Here is a 15961-nt window from a genome sequence, read left to right as displayed (position 1 = left end):
TCCTATTTGTTTATTTTTGTTTTTATTTCCATTACTCTAAGAGATGGATCCAAAAAATATTGCTACGATTTATGTCAAAGAGTGTTCTGCCTATGTTTTCCTCTAGGAGGTTTATAGTATCTGATTTTACATTTAGGTCTTTAATCCATTTTGAGTTTATTTTTGTGTATAGTGTTAGAGAGTGTTCTAATTTCATTCTTTTACATGTAGCTGTCCAGTTTTCCCAGCACCACTTATGGAAGAGACTGTCTTTTCTCCATTGTATATTCTTGCCTCCTTTGTCGTAGATTAATTGACCATAGGTGCGTGGGTTTATTTCTGGGCTTTCTATCCTATTTCATTGATTTGTATTCCTGCTTTTGTGCCAGTACCATACTGTTTTGATGACTGTAGCTTTGTAGTATAGTCTGAAGTCAGGGAGCCTGATTCTTCCACATCCGTTTTTCTTTCTCAAGATTGTTCTTGCTATTTGGGGTCATTTGTGTTTCCATACAAATTAAAAAATTTTTTTGTTCTAGTTCTGTGAAAAATGCCATTGGTAATTTATAGGGATTGCATTGAATCTGTAGATTGTCTTGGGTAGTATAGTCATTTTCACAATGTTGATTCTTCCAATCCAAGAACAGGGTATATCTCTCCATCTGTTTGTATGGTTTTCTGCCTCCATCTCTCTATTGTTCAGGCAAAGGTAGTTTGGGTAAACATGTGGGTACTGGAAACCACATCACTGCCTGTATAGAGCACGCTCACGTTATACAGGAGGGAGTGAAAGTCGTGCACACAACCTGGCCTCTGAAATGTTCTCATCCATCTCACAGCTGTCCCCAGGCTCTGCAGGCTACTGGGAGCCCATGGTTCCCTGTCACTCCAATACCATCTCTGTCCCCATAGCCAGCCCCTCCCCATACTGTCTTACTCCTGCTTCAGACAAGAGATAAATCAACCCCTAGAAATTTTACATAGTTAGGCCTCCAATTCCAGAATAAATATTTTCTAGCAAAGAGGACCAGAAATAAAGTTCCATACAGGGATTTTCAGATTTCAGCAATTTTGTTTCCTGTTCACTCTTGTTGTAAATCTCAGTGCCTTAAACAGTGGGCTGAGGGCGGGTGTGTAAGACACCTCGGGAGAAGGCCAAGAAGAGGCCCCTGCCCCGGGCTGCCTCAGGGGGGAATCGGTAGCCTCAGCTCCCCAGAGCTGGGCCTTGTCAAAGATGAACAGAGCTGTACCTCAAAGTGGTGAGGACAGGTTTTCATTAGAAGTAGAATGTGGCAGTTGGGAGGAGAGTCGAGTGTGTGCTTGAACTTGACTTCAGTTTGCACAGAGGTGACCAGGCGTGTTAAAGGAAGGATGAGGGAGTGGGGGTGGTGGGGAGTGGGGCCTCAGTAGAGTCAGGAAGTGGAAAATCACAACGGGTTAGCAGGGTCCATGCAAAGATGCCCGCTGTCTGTGCCAGCTGCTGGCAGTCACCGAAGACAGGCTTCCCTCCCACAGAGGCTGGGACAGGGGCCCTCTCCTGAGGCTGGAAAAAGCAGCCAGTTCTCCTGCCGGCCTTGGGCTTTCTCAGGCAGGCATTCTGGGGGGGATCAAGTCCTGTAGGGATGTCACCTTGAGCTGTTAGAGCATGTTTGTGTGTTCAGGCCTTTATAGGCCACAGTTGAGGCCTTGTGGGGAAGAGGGCTCGGGGGAGCCTGGGCAGAGTTTGACCAGGAGGGAGCCTGTCCACCAGCCTCCCTCCGGCCTCCCTTCTGGGTGGTGCCGCCCCTGCTCCCCTCCCATCCCCCTCAGGTCCAGGGTGCTCCGAGGCAGAGTGGTCCTTTCCCTGAGCACATGGCCAGCTCTGACGGCCAGGGTCCACCCGGCACCCAAGGCTGGGGACCTCAGAACCCCCGATGGGCAGGGGCACTTGGGGTGCTTTGACCTTTTTTTTTAACCTTTGTTTTACCTTTTAACAGTTTTACCTTTTCCCTCGCTACCTTTTAAAACTTGACCTCGAGAATCATAACCCTTCTTTTCCAGTTTCTTGGGACCAGAAATAAACGTTGCCAATGACATGACCGTGGAGATTTCAGTGGCCAGAGAGCCACGGCCGTTCCCCTTGGTCTGGCCCATGCCTCTCTACCAACAGCGGCCCTGACACTGGTGGGCAGTGGGCCCTGTGGACCTCCAGGGTTGGGTGCGGGGTCAGGTGTGGGCTGCACCATCTCCCGGAGTGTTGTATGGGGGTGTTGTTATGGCTGCTTTAGCCGGGCTTCAGCCCTGGAGCCTGGAGACATCTCTAAAAGCGTGAGCATCTCTAAAGGCAGGTTTCGCAGCCCCTCCTGCCGTAGGTGGGTGGCCGTGGCGGGGGACAGTGGTTTGTGCGGACACCGCCCTCCTCCCCCTGCCTCCAGCCCTGCCCCCGAGGCCCACGCGCAGATTTGGAGAATCACTAACGAGCAATCCTGGACACACAAGGTCCCCCCCCACTCACTCAAACCTGTAGTGATTCAGATACATAAATCATAAATTATTTAAGAAGACTGAATGAAAAGAGCAAAGATGAGGCATAAAATAGGTAAAGGATAAACTATCTAGAGGTTTAAAATAGATGAAAATTTGGCCATGGACGACCTATGGCTGTCCCTCTTTTAGTTCACTTTTCCAGAAGCCCGAGGCTATGAACAGTTGGGTGCGTGTGTGACAGCCCGACCAAGACTGGAGATGGGTGGGGACAACTGTGTGTGTGTGTGTGTGTGCAGTGCAGTGATTCCTCTCTTATTTCTGCAGCCAGGCCAGGGCAGGTCCACTTCAAGCTGCAGGTCAGGCTCAGGTGTGCTCTGTGGCTCTCCTCCTGGGGTCCAGGCTTTTAAAAACACTTGAACTGCATTTTTTCTTTCCATAGTTTTTAGTTTTCCCAGACGTTTTTATTCATTCAGCCCTTATTGAAGGCCCACACCTCCTGGGCATTGTGAACATTGTAATGGTTAAGATGTGGCAGCTGCCCTTGGGGGCACACAGATACGAGTCACTGCTGCTGAAAAAGTGAGTCTCCAACAGGGGAGAAGCAAGCAGCTCCCGAGAGGGAAACCAGACAAGGCCTCAGGGATGGCGCTGGAGTTGGGTCTTGACGGATGAGTAGGAGTTTGCTAAGCCATGAAGGGAGACAGGAGCTGCTGACAGTGGGAACAGAATGTGTGTTATCACAGACATGTGATAATGTCTCCATGCTCAACTTCATGTAATTTTCTGTAACTTTATAGCTTAGGTTTCTTCAAATTTATTTTTTTATTAATTGCTTTTAAAATAGAAATTTTAAATAATTCCTAATAGTGTTTCTGATGTCTTTTGTCTATTAAAAAAAATCATCTTGGCTTTATTATTTAAAGAAAACGAGATGGGATGCTTGTCACATTGTGTTCTTAAGCGTGTGTGTAGCTCAAGCACGTGCCCGGTTTTAACCGTGAGCTCTGTGTACCCCTGTCTAGATTAAGTTCGACAGCGTCGAGGTGTGTGTCTGCTGTGAGATGCAGCATCAGTCGTCGGGCTGCAGCAACCTCGGAGAGACGCTGAAGCTGAACCCGCTGCAGGAGGACTGCAACACCGTGCGGCTGACCTTGAAGGTGACCCAGGCTCCGCTACTTCCGCCTCCCATCCCATCCTTGCGACGTCTCGACATCTCGTAGAAAGGTTTTATTAACTGCGTTCCTTTCAGTTCTTAGTTCATCCAGCTGGGTCACATGCAACAGGGAGTATCTTTCCAGAGAGCGTTTTAAACCATTAGAGATTTCCACTTTAAAGGTTTCACTTTCTGGGTTTTCCATTTCCACCATTTCACTCTCTGACTCCCACATCTGTGAAGCAGGGCTGAATGGTTGAAAGAGGTTGTTGCAGATGTGGATGTGATGCGTGCTACTGCTTTTCCAACATTTTTTTTTAAATTTATTTATTTTCGGCTGCGCTGGGTCTTTGTTGCTGCACGCGGGCTTTCTCTAGTTGCTGCGAGTGGGGGCTACTCTTTGTTGCGGTGCGTGAGCTTCTCACTGTGGTGGCTTCTCATGCTGCGGAGCTCAGGCTCTAGGTGCACGGGCTTCAGTAGTTGTGGCTCGCGGGCTCAGTAGCTGTGGTGCGTGGGCTCTAGAGCGCAGGCTCAGTAGTTGTGGCGCATGGGCTTAGTTGCTCCGCGGCATCTGGGATCTTCCCGGACCAGGGCTCGAACCTGTGTCCCCTGCACTGGCAGGCGGATGCTCGACCACTGTGCCACCAGGGAAGTCCCTCCAACATTTTTCTAATTGAAGTATAGTTGATTTACAATGTTGTGTTAATTACTGCTGTACAGCAAAGTGACTCAGTTATACATACATTCTTTTTTTATATTCTTTTCCATTATGGTTTATCCCAGGAAATTGGATATAGTTCTCTGTGCTATACAGTGGGACCTTGTTGTTTATCCATCCTATATATAATATATAGGATATCCATCCTATATATAAGGATTGGGAGTTTAGGGTTAGCCTCTGATAACCCCAAACTCCCAATCCTTCCCTCTCCCACCCCCCTCCCCCTAGGCAACCACCAGTCTGTTCTCTATGCCTGTGAGTCTGTTTCTGTTTTGTAGATAGGTTCATCTGTGTCATATTTTAGATTCCACATATAAGTGATATCATGTGATATTTGTCTTTCTGACTTATTTCACTTAGTATGATAATCTCTAGGTCCATCCATGTTGCTGCAAATGGCATTATTTTGTTCTTTTTTATGGCTGAGCCAACATTTTTGCTAGTACATCATCAGGGAACAGATGGGTACTTATTTTGCCTTTTTAAAGATATTTGGAGCAAGAAATTTTATAGTCTCCCATGGCAATCTATTCTTATGTACAGCATCTGATTTTTCTTTAATGACATGGAAAATTGTTTATATCACTTCTTTCTTTTTCTTCCTACAAGTTTTTCCTACTCCTGAAAATCAAAATTGGCAGCTTAAAAACGCGTATGAACAATGAACCCGATTCTTCTCTTTTCCCTGAAACTAAACTGCTAAACATTTTTTGAAAGCTGCAGCTATGGTCCAAGCAGCCCTTGGTGGGTGGTAAAATGGTATTTACAGTATACAGGGAGCCCTGTAGTACATACGTGTGTAAGGGATGCAGTGTGTGGGGATCTGGAGGCTCCAGAGAGCCACCCCGGCACCTGGGAGAACGGAGGGCAGTGTCGCCGTCTGGAACGGGGGCCTGTGGTTGGTCCTCCATGGGTGTCATTTCAAATGCTGGCAGTGGTGAACCAGCAGGTCTGGGGAGCTCCCTGTGAACTCCAGTGCCCTGGGAAGCTGGCTGGCAAACGAGCAGTGGCTGCAGAGATAGAGGATGTGCCTGAGGCCCCCAGCACCTCCCTGTTTCACAGGGAGGATGGTCCCCGCTCATTGGTCCCAGCAGCCCACCAGAGTGACAGATCCAGGGGGTTGGAGGAAGCCAGAAGGCAGCAATCAAGGGCCCATGCTCTTGGTTACAAGGCGTTCCTTGCTATCTCACGTTGAGCATGGCCACGGCTTCTATCTTAATAGCTCCTGGGGATGCTCAGAGTCATCCCACCAGCGTCAGCCATGCTCACTCTGATCTCATTCTGCCTACTCCTAAGTCATCTGCTCAGCCCGGGCACCGTTTCTTTCCATATTTAAAAAACGTCACAAGACAATAGGTCATTATAATGACAGTGCAACCCCTATCCCCCGGAAGAAGCTGGCATACCCCCGGGGCATCTTGCAGTGCTGCGGACTGCCTGGGTGTGCAGATGTTGTGAAGTGATCAGGCCACACCCCTCTCCCCGGTGGATGGATTGGAGGTATCTGGCCTGCTCTCCCAAAGCCTGGAGTTCCTAACCCTGCACTCAGGGGGACCCTCCAGCCCCTGAGGAGGTGACTTTGGCTTGAACAGTGAGGATGGTGTAGGGTCAACAACGCTCCCTCCAAGAATGCAGCCAGGCCTGGGGGAGCTTGCTGTCCACCCTGGTCCACTGTTCTGGTGCCCTGACGAGAAGGCCATGAGGGATGGGGTGGCTTGAATGGAATGGAGTGAAGGACACTGAAGATGTTCCAGCCAAGCTGGGAGCCTCATTGAATGGCTCATCCCCATGGATGTTTGTGTTGCCTGGGACAATGGTAAGAGTTGAAGGAAAAGAAAGACTGCACCAAACTTCTCAATGAATTTGTTTCCAAAACATAAGTAGAGGTAGCGCTGGTGGCGTGAGGCCAAGAGGAGGTAGGATTTATGACTGAGGTGGGAAGAGCAGCAGTTTGCAAACGAAGCGACCAACAAGGGATTAATTTCCAAAATATACACACAGCTCATGCAGCTCAATATCAAAAAACAAACGACCCCATCAAAAACTGGGCAGAAGATCTAAATACGCATTTCTCCAAAGAAGACATACAGGTGGCCAAAAAGCACATGAAAAGATGCTCAACATCACTAATCATTAGAGAAATGCAAATCAAAACTACAATGAGGTATCACCTCATATCAGTCAGAATGGCCATCATCAAAAAGTCTATACATAATAAGTGCTGGAGAGGGTGTGGAGAAAAGGGAACCCTCCTACACTGCTGGTGGGAATGTAAATTGGTGCAGCCACTATGGAGAACAGTACGGAGGTTCCTTAAATAACTAAAAATAGAACTACCATATGACCCAGCAATCCCACTCCTAGGGCATATATCTGGAGAAAACCATAATTTGAAAAGATACATGCACCCCTATGTTCATAGCAGCACTATTTACAATAGCCAAGACATGGAAGCAACCTAAGCGTCCATTGATGAATGAATGGATAAAGAAGACGTGGTACATATATACAATGGAATATTACTCAGCCATAAAAAAAGAATGAAATAATGCCATTTGCAGCAACATGGATAGACCTAGAGATTATCATACTGAGTGGAGTAAGTCGGACAGAGAGAGACAAATATAATATGATATCTCTTATATGTGGAATCTTTAAAAATATGATACAAATGAACTTCTTTACAAAACAGAAACAGACTCACAGACATAGAAAACAAACCTATGGTTAGCAAAGGGGAAATGTGGGATGGGGGGGATAAATCAGGATTTTGGGATTAACATATATACACTATATATATAAAATAATCATAAAATATATAAAATAGATAATCAACAAGGACCTACTGTATAGCACAGGGAACTCTACTCAATATTCTGTAATAACCTATATGGGAAAAGAATCTGAAAATGAATGGATATATGTGTATGTATAACTGAAGCACTTTGCTGTACACCTGAAATGAACACAGCATTATAAATCAACTATACTCCAGTATAAAATAAAAAATTAAATTTAAAAAAAGAGCAGCAGTGACCAGCCTGCCCCTGCCCCCCAGCTGAGGGCCTGGAAAGGGAGCAATGGCTCTGGGGGGAGCTGAGATTCATCCAAGATCAGGAAGACAAGGGACTCTTAGAAGTAAGAGTTCGTGTACTGCTGTCCTCTAACTTTGGTTTTGTTTTCCAAAATTCTTTTGGTTGTCCTAGTTCCTTTGTATTTCCATATAAATTGTGGAATCAACTTTTCAATTTCTACAGAAATCCTGCTGGAATTTTGATTGAGATTGCACTGAATGTATACACCAACTTGGAGAGAACGGATATATTCATGGTTTAGCTCTCCATTTATTTAGGTCTTCTTTGATTTCATCACTGTTTCTTTTTTTCCATCAGTGTTGTGTAGTTTTTAGTATATAGAGCATAACATATTTTATAATATGTATGCTTAGAGTATTTAATGTGTACAGGTGCTCTTTTAATGGTACTTAAATTTTTAAAAATTGTCTCTTGTTCATTTATATATAGAAATTTGATTTTTGTTACTGAGCTTGTACCCTGTGATTTGCTAAACTTACCTACTAGTTCTAGTAGCTCTTTTATAGATTCTTTTGGATTTTCTGTGGAGACAATCCTGTGCTATTGATTGCCAGAAAGATGCCACATTACATCTTCTTTTCCCATCTGGTTGCCTCTCATTCCTCTTCCTTGCCTATTGCACTGACTAGAATCTCCAGCAGTGTCAGATAGAAGTAGTGAGAGCGTACATCCTTGCCTTGTTCCTGATTCTAGGGATTACATGTGTTGTTAGCTCTGAGTTTTTTATAGATGCCCACTATCTGGTTGTGGAAGTTGCCTACTATTTCTAGTTTTCTGAGAGTTTTTATCATGGTGGATGTTGGTTTTGTCCAAGTACCTTCTGCGTCTACTTATATGTTCATATACTTTGTCTTCTTTATTCTGCTAATGTGGTGAATCACGTTGTTTTTTTTTTATTGAAGTATAGTTGATTTACAATGTTTTGTTAGTTTCAGGTGTACAGCAAAGTGATTTACTTATACATACATGTATATCTATATCTATTCTTTTTTTTTTTAAACACTTTTATTATTTATTTATTTATTTATTTATTTATTGGCTGTGTTGGGTCTTCGTTTCTGTGCGAGGGCTTTCTCTAGTTGTGGCAAGCGGGGGCCACTCTCTTCATCGCGGTGCACGGGTCTCTCACTATCGCGGCCTCTCTTGTTGCGGACCACAGGCTCCAGTCGCGCAGGCTCAGTAGTTGTGGCTCACGGGCCCAGTTGCTCCACGGCATGTGGGATCTTCCCAGACCAGGGCTCGAACCCGTGTGCCCTGCATTGGCAGGCAGATTCTCAACCACTGCGCCACCAGGGAAGCCCCTATATCTATTCTTTTTCAGATTCTTTTCCATTATAGGTTATTACAAGATATTAAGTATAGCCCCCTGTGTTATACAGTAGGACCTTGTTGGTTATCTATTTTATATAGAGTAGTGTGTATATGTTAATCCCAAACTCCTAATTTATCCCTCCCCCTCTTCCCTTTTGGTAACCATAAGTTTGCTTTCTATGTCTGTGAGTCTATTTCTCTTTTGCATATGAGTTTATCTGTATCGTTTTTTTAAGATTCCACATATAAGCAATATCATATGATATTTGTCTTTCTTTGAATGGTGAACCAGCCTTGCATTCCCCAAAATCAACCCCACATGGTAAGTCTTTCCTCAGCTCTGTCGAGTCTTCTGGTGACCCTGTGGTTTCTGTGACTGTGCTTTTCATTTCTAGCATTTCCATTTCATTCTTACGTATAGCTTCCATCTCTCTGCTAAGTTCCCTATATGCTCTGGCCCACCTTCTCCACTAGAACTTGTCTGACGGCATCGGCCCCAGGTAAGCACGTCCTCCTATCTCTCCGTAGAGGTGTCTGTCTTTCCTTGACATTTGGATTAGCTGGTTGCCCTGCGACCTCAGCTGTCAGATGGGATCAACTTAAGATGTGAATTTGCAGAGTGTCCAGTGTCTTATTTTTTTTGTAATGGTGGGGTAAGTGCTCTTTTTAGCTGTCTGCATCCTAAGCAGAACTGAGAGGTATTATCCATAATGACCTCCCTGGTATAGAATTTTTGAGGAGCATATTTACCTCCTAGGGGTTTATAGATGGTGTGCCATTCTCTTTTGACATCGAATATTGCTGTAGAGAAAGGTCTTATATCAGCATAATGCTCTCTCCTTTTTTGGTATGTGGTAGTCGTCAGTGCTGTTTAAAAATATTTTTAACTCTCCAAGTTCCCCTAGACCTAGTCCTAGTGCCCTTTTGGGTGCCTGGAGCCACGTGAGTGGCACATACATGGATCACTTTTCCAAGGCCGAGTGTGTACCTGTGGTGTGAGATGCTCTGGGGCTCTCTTTCCCTCTGGCACAGTAACTGGCAAATCATAGGTGGTGGCTGCACCATCAGCCTGGGTCCCTACCATGGGCAGAGACCCCATAACTCACCCACAAGTACCCACAATGGACACATGGCATGAATGAGAAATAAACCTCTGTTGTCTTAACCCACTGAGACTTGGGGGATGTTTGTTACCACAGCATAACCTAGCCCAACCTGTCCGATACAAAGCAACATGTTTTTAGTCCTATGTCAATGGTGTTTTTAAATGATCAAGTCCATTAACTTCACTATGATATGTCTTGACACTGATCAGTCCTTCTCAAATTTCCATGGTCCACAGTGCACCTTTCAGCCTGTGAGTTTGCATCTTGCTTTATTTCAGAAAAACTTTCTTGAACTATGCATTTGAATTTTTTTTTTCTGTTCTCTTAGTTTGAGGGTAACTGTGCCTTCCTTGGACCACTCTGACCTGTCTTTCATCACTATCATTTTTTTCTCTAGTTTTTACAACTCTTTCTTTCCCACCTCACTTTGCTCCATTTTCCTAAAGCCTCTCCTCCTCACCTTGTTCTCTGCAGTGACTGTTATCTTTGTGCTCTGCTTCCGACGTGATCTCGGGTTTGGGCAGCTCACCTCTCAGTCTGTTTCTTTGTCGTTTATTCCTTGAGCCTTTGTGTCTCTACTTTTAGATCTTAGACTGAGCCGCCACCTTCTCAGTTTGGTCCCAGCCTTCCCCCAAGGATGTCTGTAGCTAGTTAATTACACGGGGGTGGGGGGGAGTTTCCATGTATTTTATCCCTTTCTTAGATCTTTTCTGAGGTCCATGGATACTTCAAAGCACTAAAGGCAAGTCCTAACCCCTATCAAGCATCATGCTCTATTTAAATAGGCTTTAGCGTAATTAAGGTTTTGTACTTCCTTTTCATAAATATAGGTACTTCTTCCTCTGAGATTCATGTAGATCCAAGTACCACATTCTCTAGTTTTCTTGTAATTAGTCGTGCACTCTTTTTTTTTTAATTGACGTATACTTGGTTTACAATGTTGTGTTAATTTCTGCTGTACAGCAAAGTGATTCAGTTGTACATATATATATATCTTCTTTTTCATATTCTTTTCCATTATGGTTTATTACAGGATAATGAATATAGTTCCCTGTGCTATACAGTAGAGCGTGTTGTTTATCTGTTTTATACACAATAGTGTGCATTGTGCAGTCATTTTTAATATGCTCATTATGCTTAAAGTCATGCAAGCCAGGCTGTGCTCGGTGACTCACCCGCTGTGAAGGGACCTGGGGTGGCTTCTCCATGTTGAAACTCTCGGAACGCATGGGGGTGGCAGGAGTCACGTGGGGAAGGGCAGGCCTGCTCCTCCGTGGAGCACATTTCCTTGGGAGCCAAAGGAAAGGCACGAACGGGCATGTCACTTTGATTAGTTTCCCTTGCCTGCTCTTTTTTGATCAGCAATTAGAGTGGCTTCGTTGGTCCTTTAATAGTCTGACTTGAGGCTCTAGTTATCTGATTAGTAATGTTCCCTGCCTAAATTTCCATATTAAATGATGGCTTATTCATACTTTGTATGTAATGAACTCAGTTTGTGCCCTGGAAATCCCGTATAATTGGTTTGGGAATCAACACTCTTTTGATTTGAGGTGTGTTTGAATTAACTGATGGCTTAGTGAGATTGGTCCGACTACTTCCTGACTTTCACACCACCCTCCCCCCCACCACTCCCGATATCTGGAATGTTGTGCAGGCATAATCCACCGTCAGGGAAAACAAGCAGAAACTGATTTTCTTCCTGGCTGATAAGGAGTCTAACCGGAACCCAGAAGATGTTGGGGACGCTGCCTCACTTGGCCCTCAGATTATTTTCGGGGGTTTGGGGGCTCTGAGCCCTCTTCCCTGGATCTCTTTTCAGCTTTCCCCAGCCACCTCGAATCCTGGATCCTGGGGGCAGACCAGCATCTCTCAAACATAATGCCTCCTGCCATGCTCAGGTTTGCTGCTCCACCCTGACAGGGTGAGGGCAGGGGAAAGGGCAAAGGGCATAGAGGGGACCCAGAACTCCATCGTGCAGTGCAGGGATCCTCAGAATTGTAGAACTGGACGGATGGGGCATCCTGTTGCCCATCATGTGGCTGAGCAGGCAGCAGCCCAGAGGGGGTCAGATGGCTCCTCCTGGGTCCCTGAGCGAGTCTGCTGATGGGCAGGTCTCCTTGGAGGATCTCAGTTCTCCAAGACTCAAGTGCCCGCTCCCTGATGATGGGACCTGGCTGGGGGCATCCCATTATGAAGTCCATAAAGAGGGTGGCCTCAAAATTAGGATTTCAGCATTCGCTTTCCCAAAGCACTGGACAGTGGTGGAAATTGCGACCAAAGGCCGTCCCCTTTCCTGATAAGATAATATCTAGGCTTTTGGAAGATTAAGTGACACAATAAATGATAAAAAGATGTTTTGGTAGTTTAATGGTTGTCTTTTGCCAAGTCAAACCCAGCACAAGATTGTGACGTATTTTCTGATCAGTATTAATAGAATTTTTAAAAGATTACACAAATTGGAATTGTCAACTGATGGAATACGCTTCGTCATGTGTTGATATTATATCCCTCCCAACTTTCATTCTTTGCTCTATCCCAGAATATCATTATGGTTTTATTATAATGATGTAATTCTAATTCAAAACAGAGTTAAAAAATCTTTTTTCGTTTGTTTGTTTGCTTCAAGTACCTGGTTTAATTTACTGAGCCGTAGTAAAGCAAATTACCTAAAGAAACTTTATCAATGGACAAGGAGATAAAAGCTTCCCAAGAAATCAATCAGTTATTGAGTTTATATGCTTCCTTATCTTCTCTTGAAGATCCTTTTCTTTGTCTCTAAGGGAGTTAAAGGAAAAACAATCCCAGCAAGACAATTTCCTGGAAACCTAGGGACCTGAAAAATAAAATCATCATTTAATCTTGATTAAGTCTTTAACCATGCTGAAGAAATAAAAATGGTTCTGAGAATATGTGAACACTAATATTTTGTGACAAAACTCACAGCATTGACTGGCAGTGTGAAACAATAAACACACACACACACACACACACACACACCCTGCTAGAAGGGACCTTCCCATTTTCTGAACTGGGCAGCCACACAGAGCAAGACAGATGGTCATATCTCTATACAGCTTTCTTCTCACCCCTGGATCCCCAAGTGGGCAGCTGAAGGGTCCCTCTGGCCAAGTGGAATCCAGACAGAGATGAGAAGGATGTTAAATTCCCGATCTCCCACTTAGCAGCCGTGGGGTCCATGTAAGGGAATGTGCAGAGAGACTGAGCACAATTTACCTCTGGCAAGGCTTCCCCCCACCCCGCCCCCATGATAGCGTGGGGATGCCGACCACATTCCTGAATGGCATCTCTGCCCTTGGTTCCCAAAGCCACCGAAAGCCTGCCTGCCCACCCTCTGATTTTGGTGGCATCACTTTCCCCTGTGTGGTTGTGATACTGAGTCTTGTGGGATGTCTGCAGCCCCAAGTCTGTATGGCATATTTAGAATAATCCTACAGAACAGAGGTTCCACCCAAGAGGCCTGCAACTTATCTGTACCTGCTCAGTTAAAACCAGGTCCAGGAGACTCAGATGTTGACATAGAAATATTTCTAGGGGTATATTTGTAGCGGTCCCTGTGCGGGCAGCCTTGTTGGGCTGGTTGCCTCTCGCAGTCCCTCAGCACTGCCCGCCCCCCAGGATGTGTGGGTGGGCTGCCGTCTGTACATGAAGGGCCAGGTGTGGAGCAGGCAGGCCCAGGACGGGCCACTCACTGCTCTGCTTGGGATGAGGGCACTTCCTGTGGGGCCAGCACCTCGCCTTTGTCCCTCCGCCGGGCGGTTTTTTTTTTTTTTAAGGTGTAGGCTTATTTATTTATTTATTTTTGGTTGTGTTGAGTCTTCATTTCTGTGCGAGGGCTTTCTCTAGTTGCGGCGAGCGGGGGCCACTCTTCATCGCGGTGCGCGGGCCTCTCACTATCGCGGCCTCTCTTGTTGCGGAGCACAGGCTCCAGACGTGCAGGCTCAGCAATTGTGGCTCACGGGCCTAGTTGCTCCGCGGCATGTGGGATCTTCCCAGACCAGGGCTCGAACCCGTGTCCCCTGCATTGGCAGGCAGACTCTCAACCACTGCGCCACCAGGGAAGCCCCGCCGGGCAGTTTTATCCCCGTCCCCTCCTCTTTGCAGGGAAGAGCCACGGCACTCCGGGCGCTGGTCCCTGCAGAGCTCTGGCATCTCCCTCTCTTAACCCCAAGTCTCCAGATCCCACGTCCTCCACACCAGCACCACCACACACTCCATGATCGTTTCCCTGAGCCCTGCCCCCTCCAGGATGGCCTGGCGGGGCGCCCCAGCTCATGGCCTCAGCCTTGGCTCCTGCAGCCTTCTTGTCCGGCCTCCTCTCCCCCACGCCTTCTCTCCAGCCTCAGCTGGACTCCACCATGCGAGTCCATCCATCTCCCTGCCCAGGGGCCAGATCCATGCCTTCAAGGACACGTGGACCAGTGTCCAAAACCCTGCCACTCTGTTCCTAGCCCCTCTCTGCTGGCGCCCACTCCCTGGGTGAACCAAACTGTCCACATTCCCTCCTCATCTGCACCCAGCAAGATCAGTGGGCCGCGTCGTGAGGCCTGTGGCTGAGCACCTTACCCCGTGAGCACCTGCCTCACCTGGCACCTGCCTCACCTTGCGCTCCACTCTGTGCAGCACCTGTGCTGCCTTCCCCTGCCCATCTCTCTCCTCAACTCTCCAAAATGACGATTTCAGATCTTCTCCCCTGTATTAGTCAGGGTTCTCCAGAGAAACAGAACCAATAAGACGTGTGTGTGTGTGTGTGTGTGTGTGTGTGTGTGTGCACGTGTGCATCTGTGTGTACATATGAGAGAGAGATATATTTAAAGAATTGACTGACACGATTACGAGGTTGACAAGTCCAGAATATGCAGGGTGGGCAGCAGGCTGAACATCAGGCAAGAGCTGAGTTCAAGTCCAAAGGCCACCGCTGTCTGCGGCAGGATCCCTCCTCCTCGGGGGAGGTCAGGCCTTCACTGGTTGGATGACCCCTACCCCCATTTGGAAGGCACTCTGTTTTACTCAGGGTCACTGCTAATGAATGTGAAGCTCACCCCAAAACACTCTCACAGAAACATCCAGAATGATGTTTGACCATATTCCTGGGCACCACAGGGCAGCCAAATTGACACACAAAATTAGTCATCCCAGCACCCCTGCAGTGGGACCACGGAGGGGTCCCAACCTCCCTCTCCCTCCCGCCACCCTCCCTGGCCGCTGTCCCACCACCTCACGCTGACATTAACGCTGCACATCCCATGAGGTCACACTTGCTTTCAGGGCAAAGACCTACATCTCGGAGCATGTCTCACAGAGTCTGTCTGGCCTCAGTTTGTGACACTCTTGCCTGTCCCCTTCCCACAGCCACCCTGGCCCCCTCAGCCTCCAGGACACACGCAGGATGCTCCGTGCTCCGGGGTCTTGGCACACGGAGCTCTCCGTGTCTGGAAGGCTCTTCCTCTCCACTGCGATGGGCTCATTTCTCCTCATCCATCGGCCGTCAGCGTTCCTCCAGCCCTCAGGCTAGACCAGCACCCTCATCCTAAGTTCTCACAGCTCCTTGTACTTTATCTTCACATGACAGTGACCACGGATCATAAGCATGCCCCATCCAGACCGTAAGCCCCACGGAGGCAGGAACCAAATCTCTTTGGCTCACAGTGGCTCACAGAGAGGGGTGGGGCCCCGGGAGACACTCTGGAACCGTCTCTGAAATCAGTGAGGGTTTTTTAAAAAAATAGTCTTCTATTCTTTTTATTAAAATTAATTAATTAATTAATATTTATTTTTGGCTGCGTTGGGTCTTCGTTGCTGAGCGCGGGCTTTTCTCTAGTTGCGGTGAGCAGGGGCTACTCTTTCATTGTGTTGCACGGGCTTCTCGTTGCAGTGGCTTCTCTTGCTGCGGAGCACAGGCTCTAGGCATGCGGGCTTCAGTAGTTGTGGCGTGTGGGCTCAGTAGTTGTGGCACATGGGCTCAGTAGTTGTAGCTCACGGGCTCTAGAGCGCAGGCTCAGTAATTGTGGCGCATGGGCTTAGTTGCTCCGAGGCATGTGGGATCTTCCTGGGTCAGGGCTCGAACCCGTGTCCCCTGCATTGGCGGGCGGATTCTTAACCACTGCTGCCA

The 15961-nt window shown here is 46.9% G+C and overlaps 1 protein-coding gene across 2 annotated transcripts in view; it reads left to right on the top strand.

Annotated features, from left to right (window-relative positions):
- ENTREP2 (endosomal transmembrane epsin interactor 2) overlaps positions 1-15961 on the top strand; it is a 414304-nt gene that overhangs the window by 345206 nt on the left and 53137 nt on the right. Inside the window, exon 4 of one of the 2 annotated variants that reach the window (XM_068538147.1) lies at positions 3468-3602. The exons of the other annotated variant lie outside the window; for it this stretch is intronic. Coding sequence (XP_068394248.1) covers positions 3468-3602 — 135 coding nt within the window. The remainder of the gene's footprint in view (positions 1-3467; positions 3603-15961) is intronic. 2 annotated transcript variants of the gene reach the window in all.

This window comes from Eschrichtius robustus, chromosome 1 (genome assembly GCF_028021215.1).
Source record: "Eschrichtius robustus isolate mEscRob2 chromosome 1, mEscRob2.pri, whole genome shotgun sequence".
Lineage (NCBI taxonomy): Eukaryota > Metazoa > Chordata > Mammalia > Artiodactyla > Eschrichtiidae > Eschrichtius > Eschrichtius robustus.
This window is presented reverse-complemented; position numbering and strand designations above follow the sequence as displayed.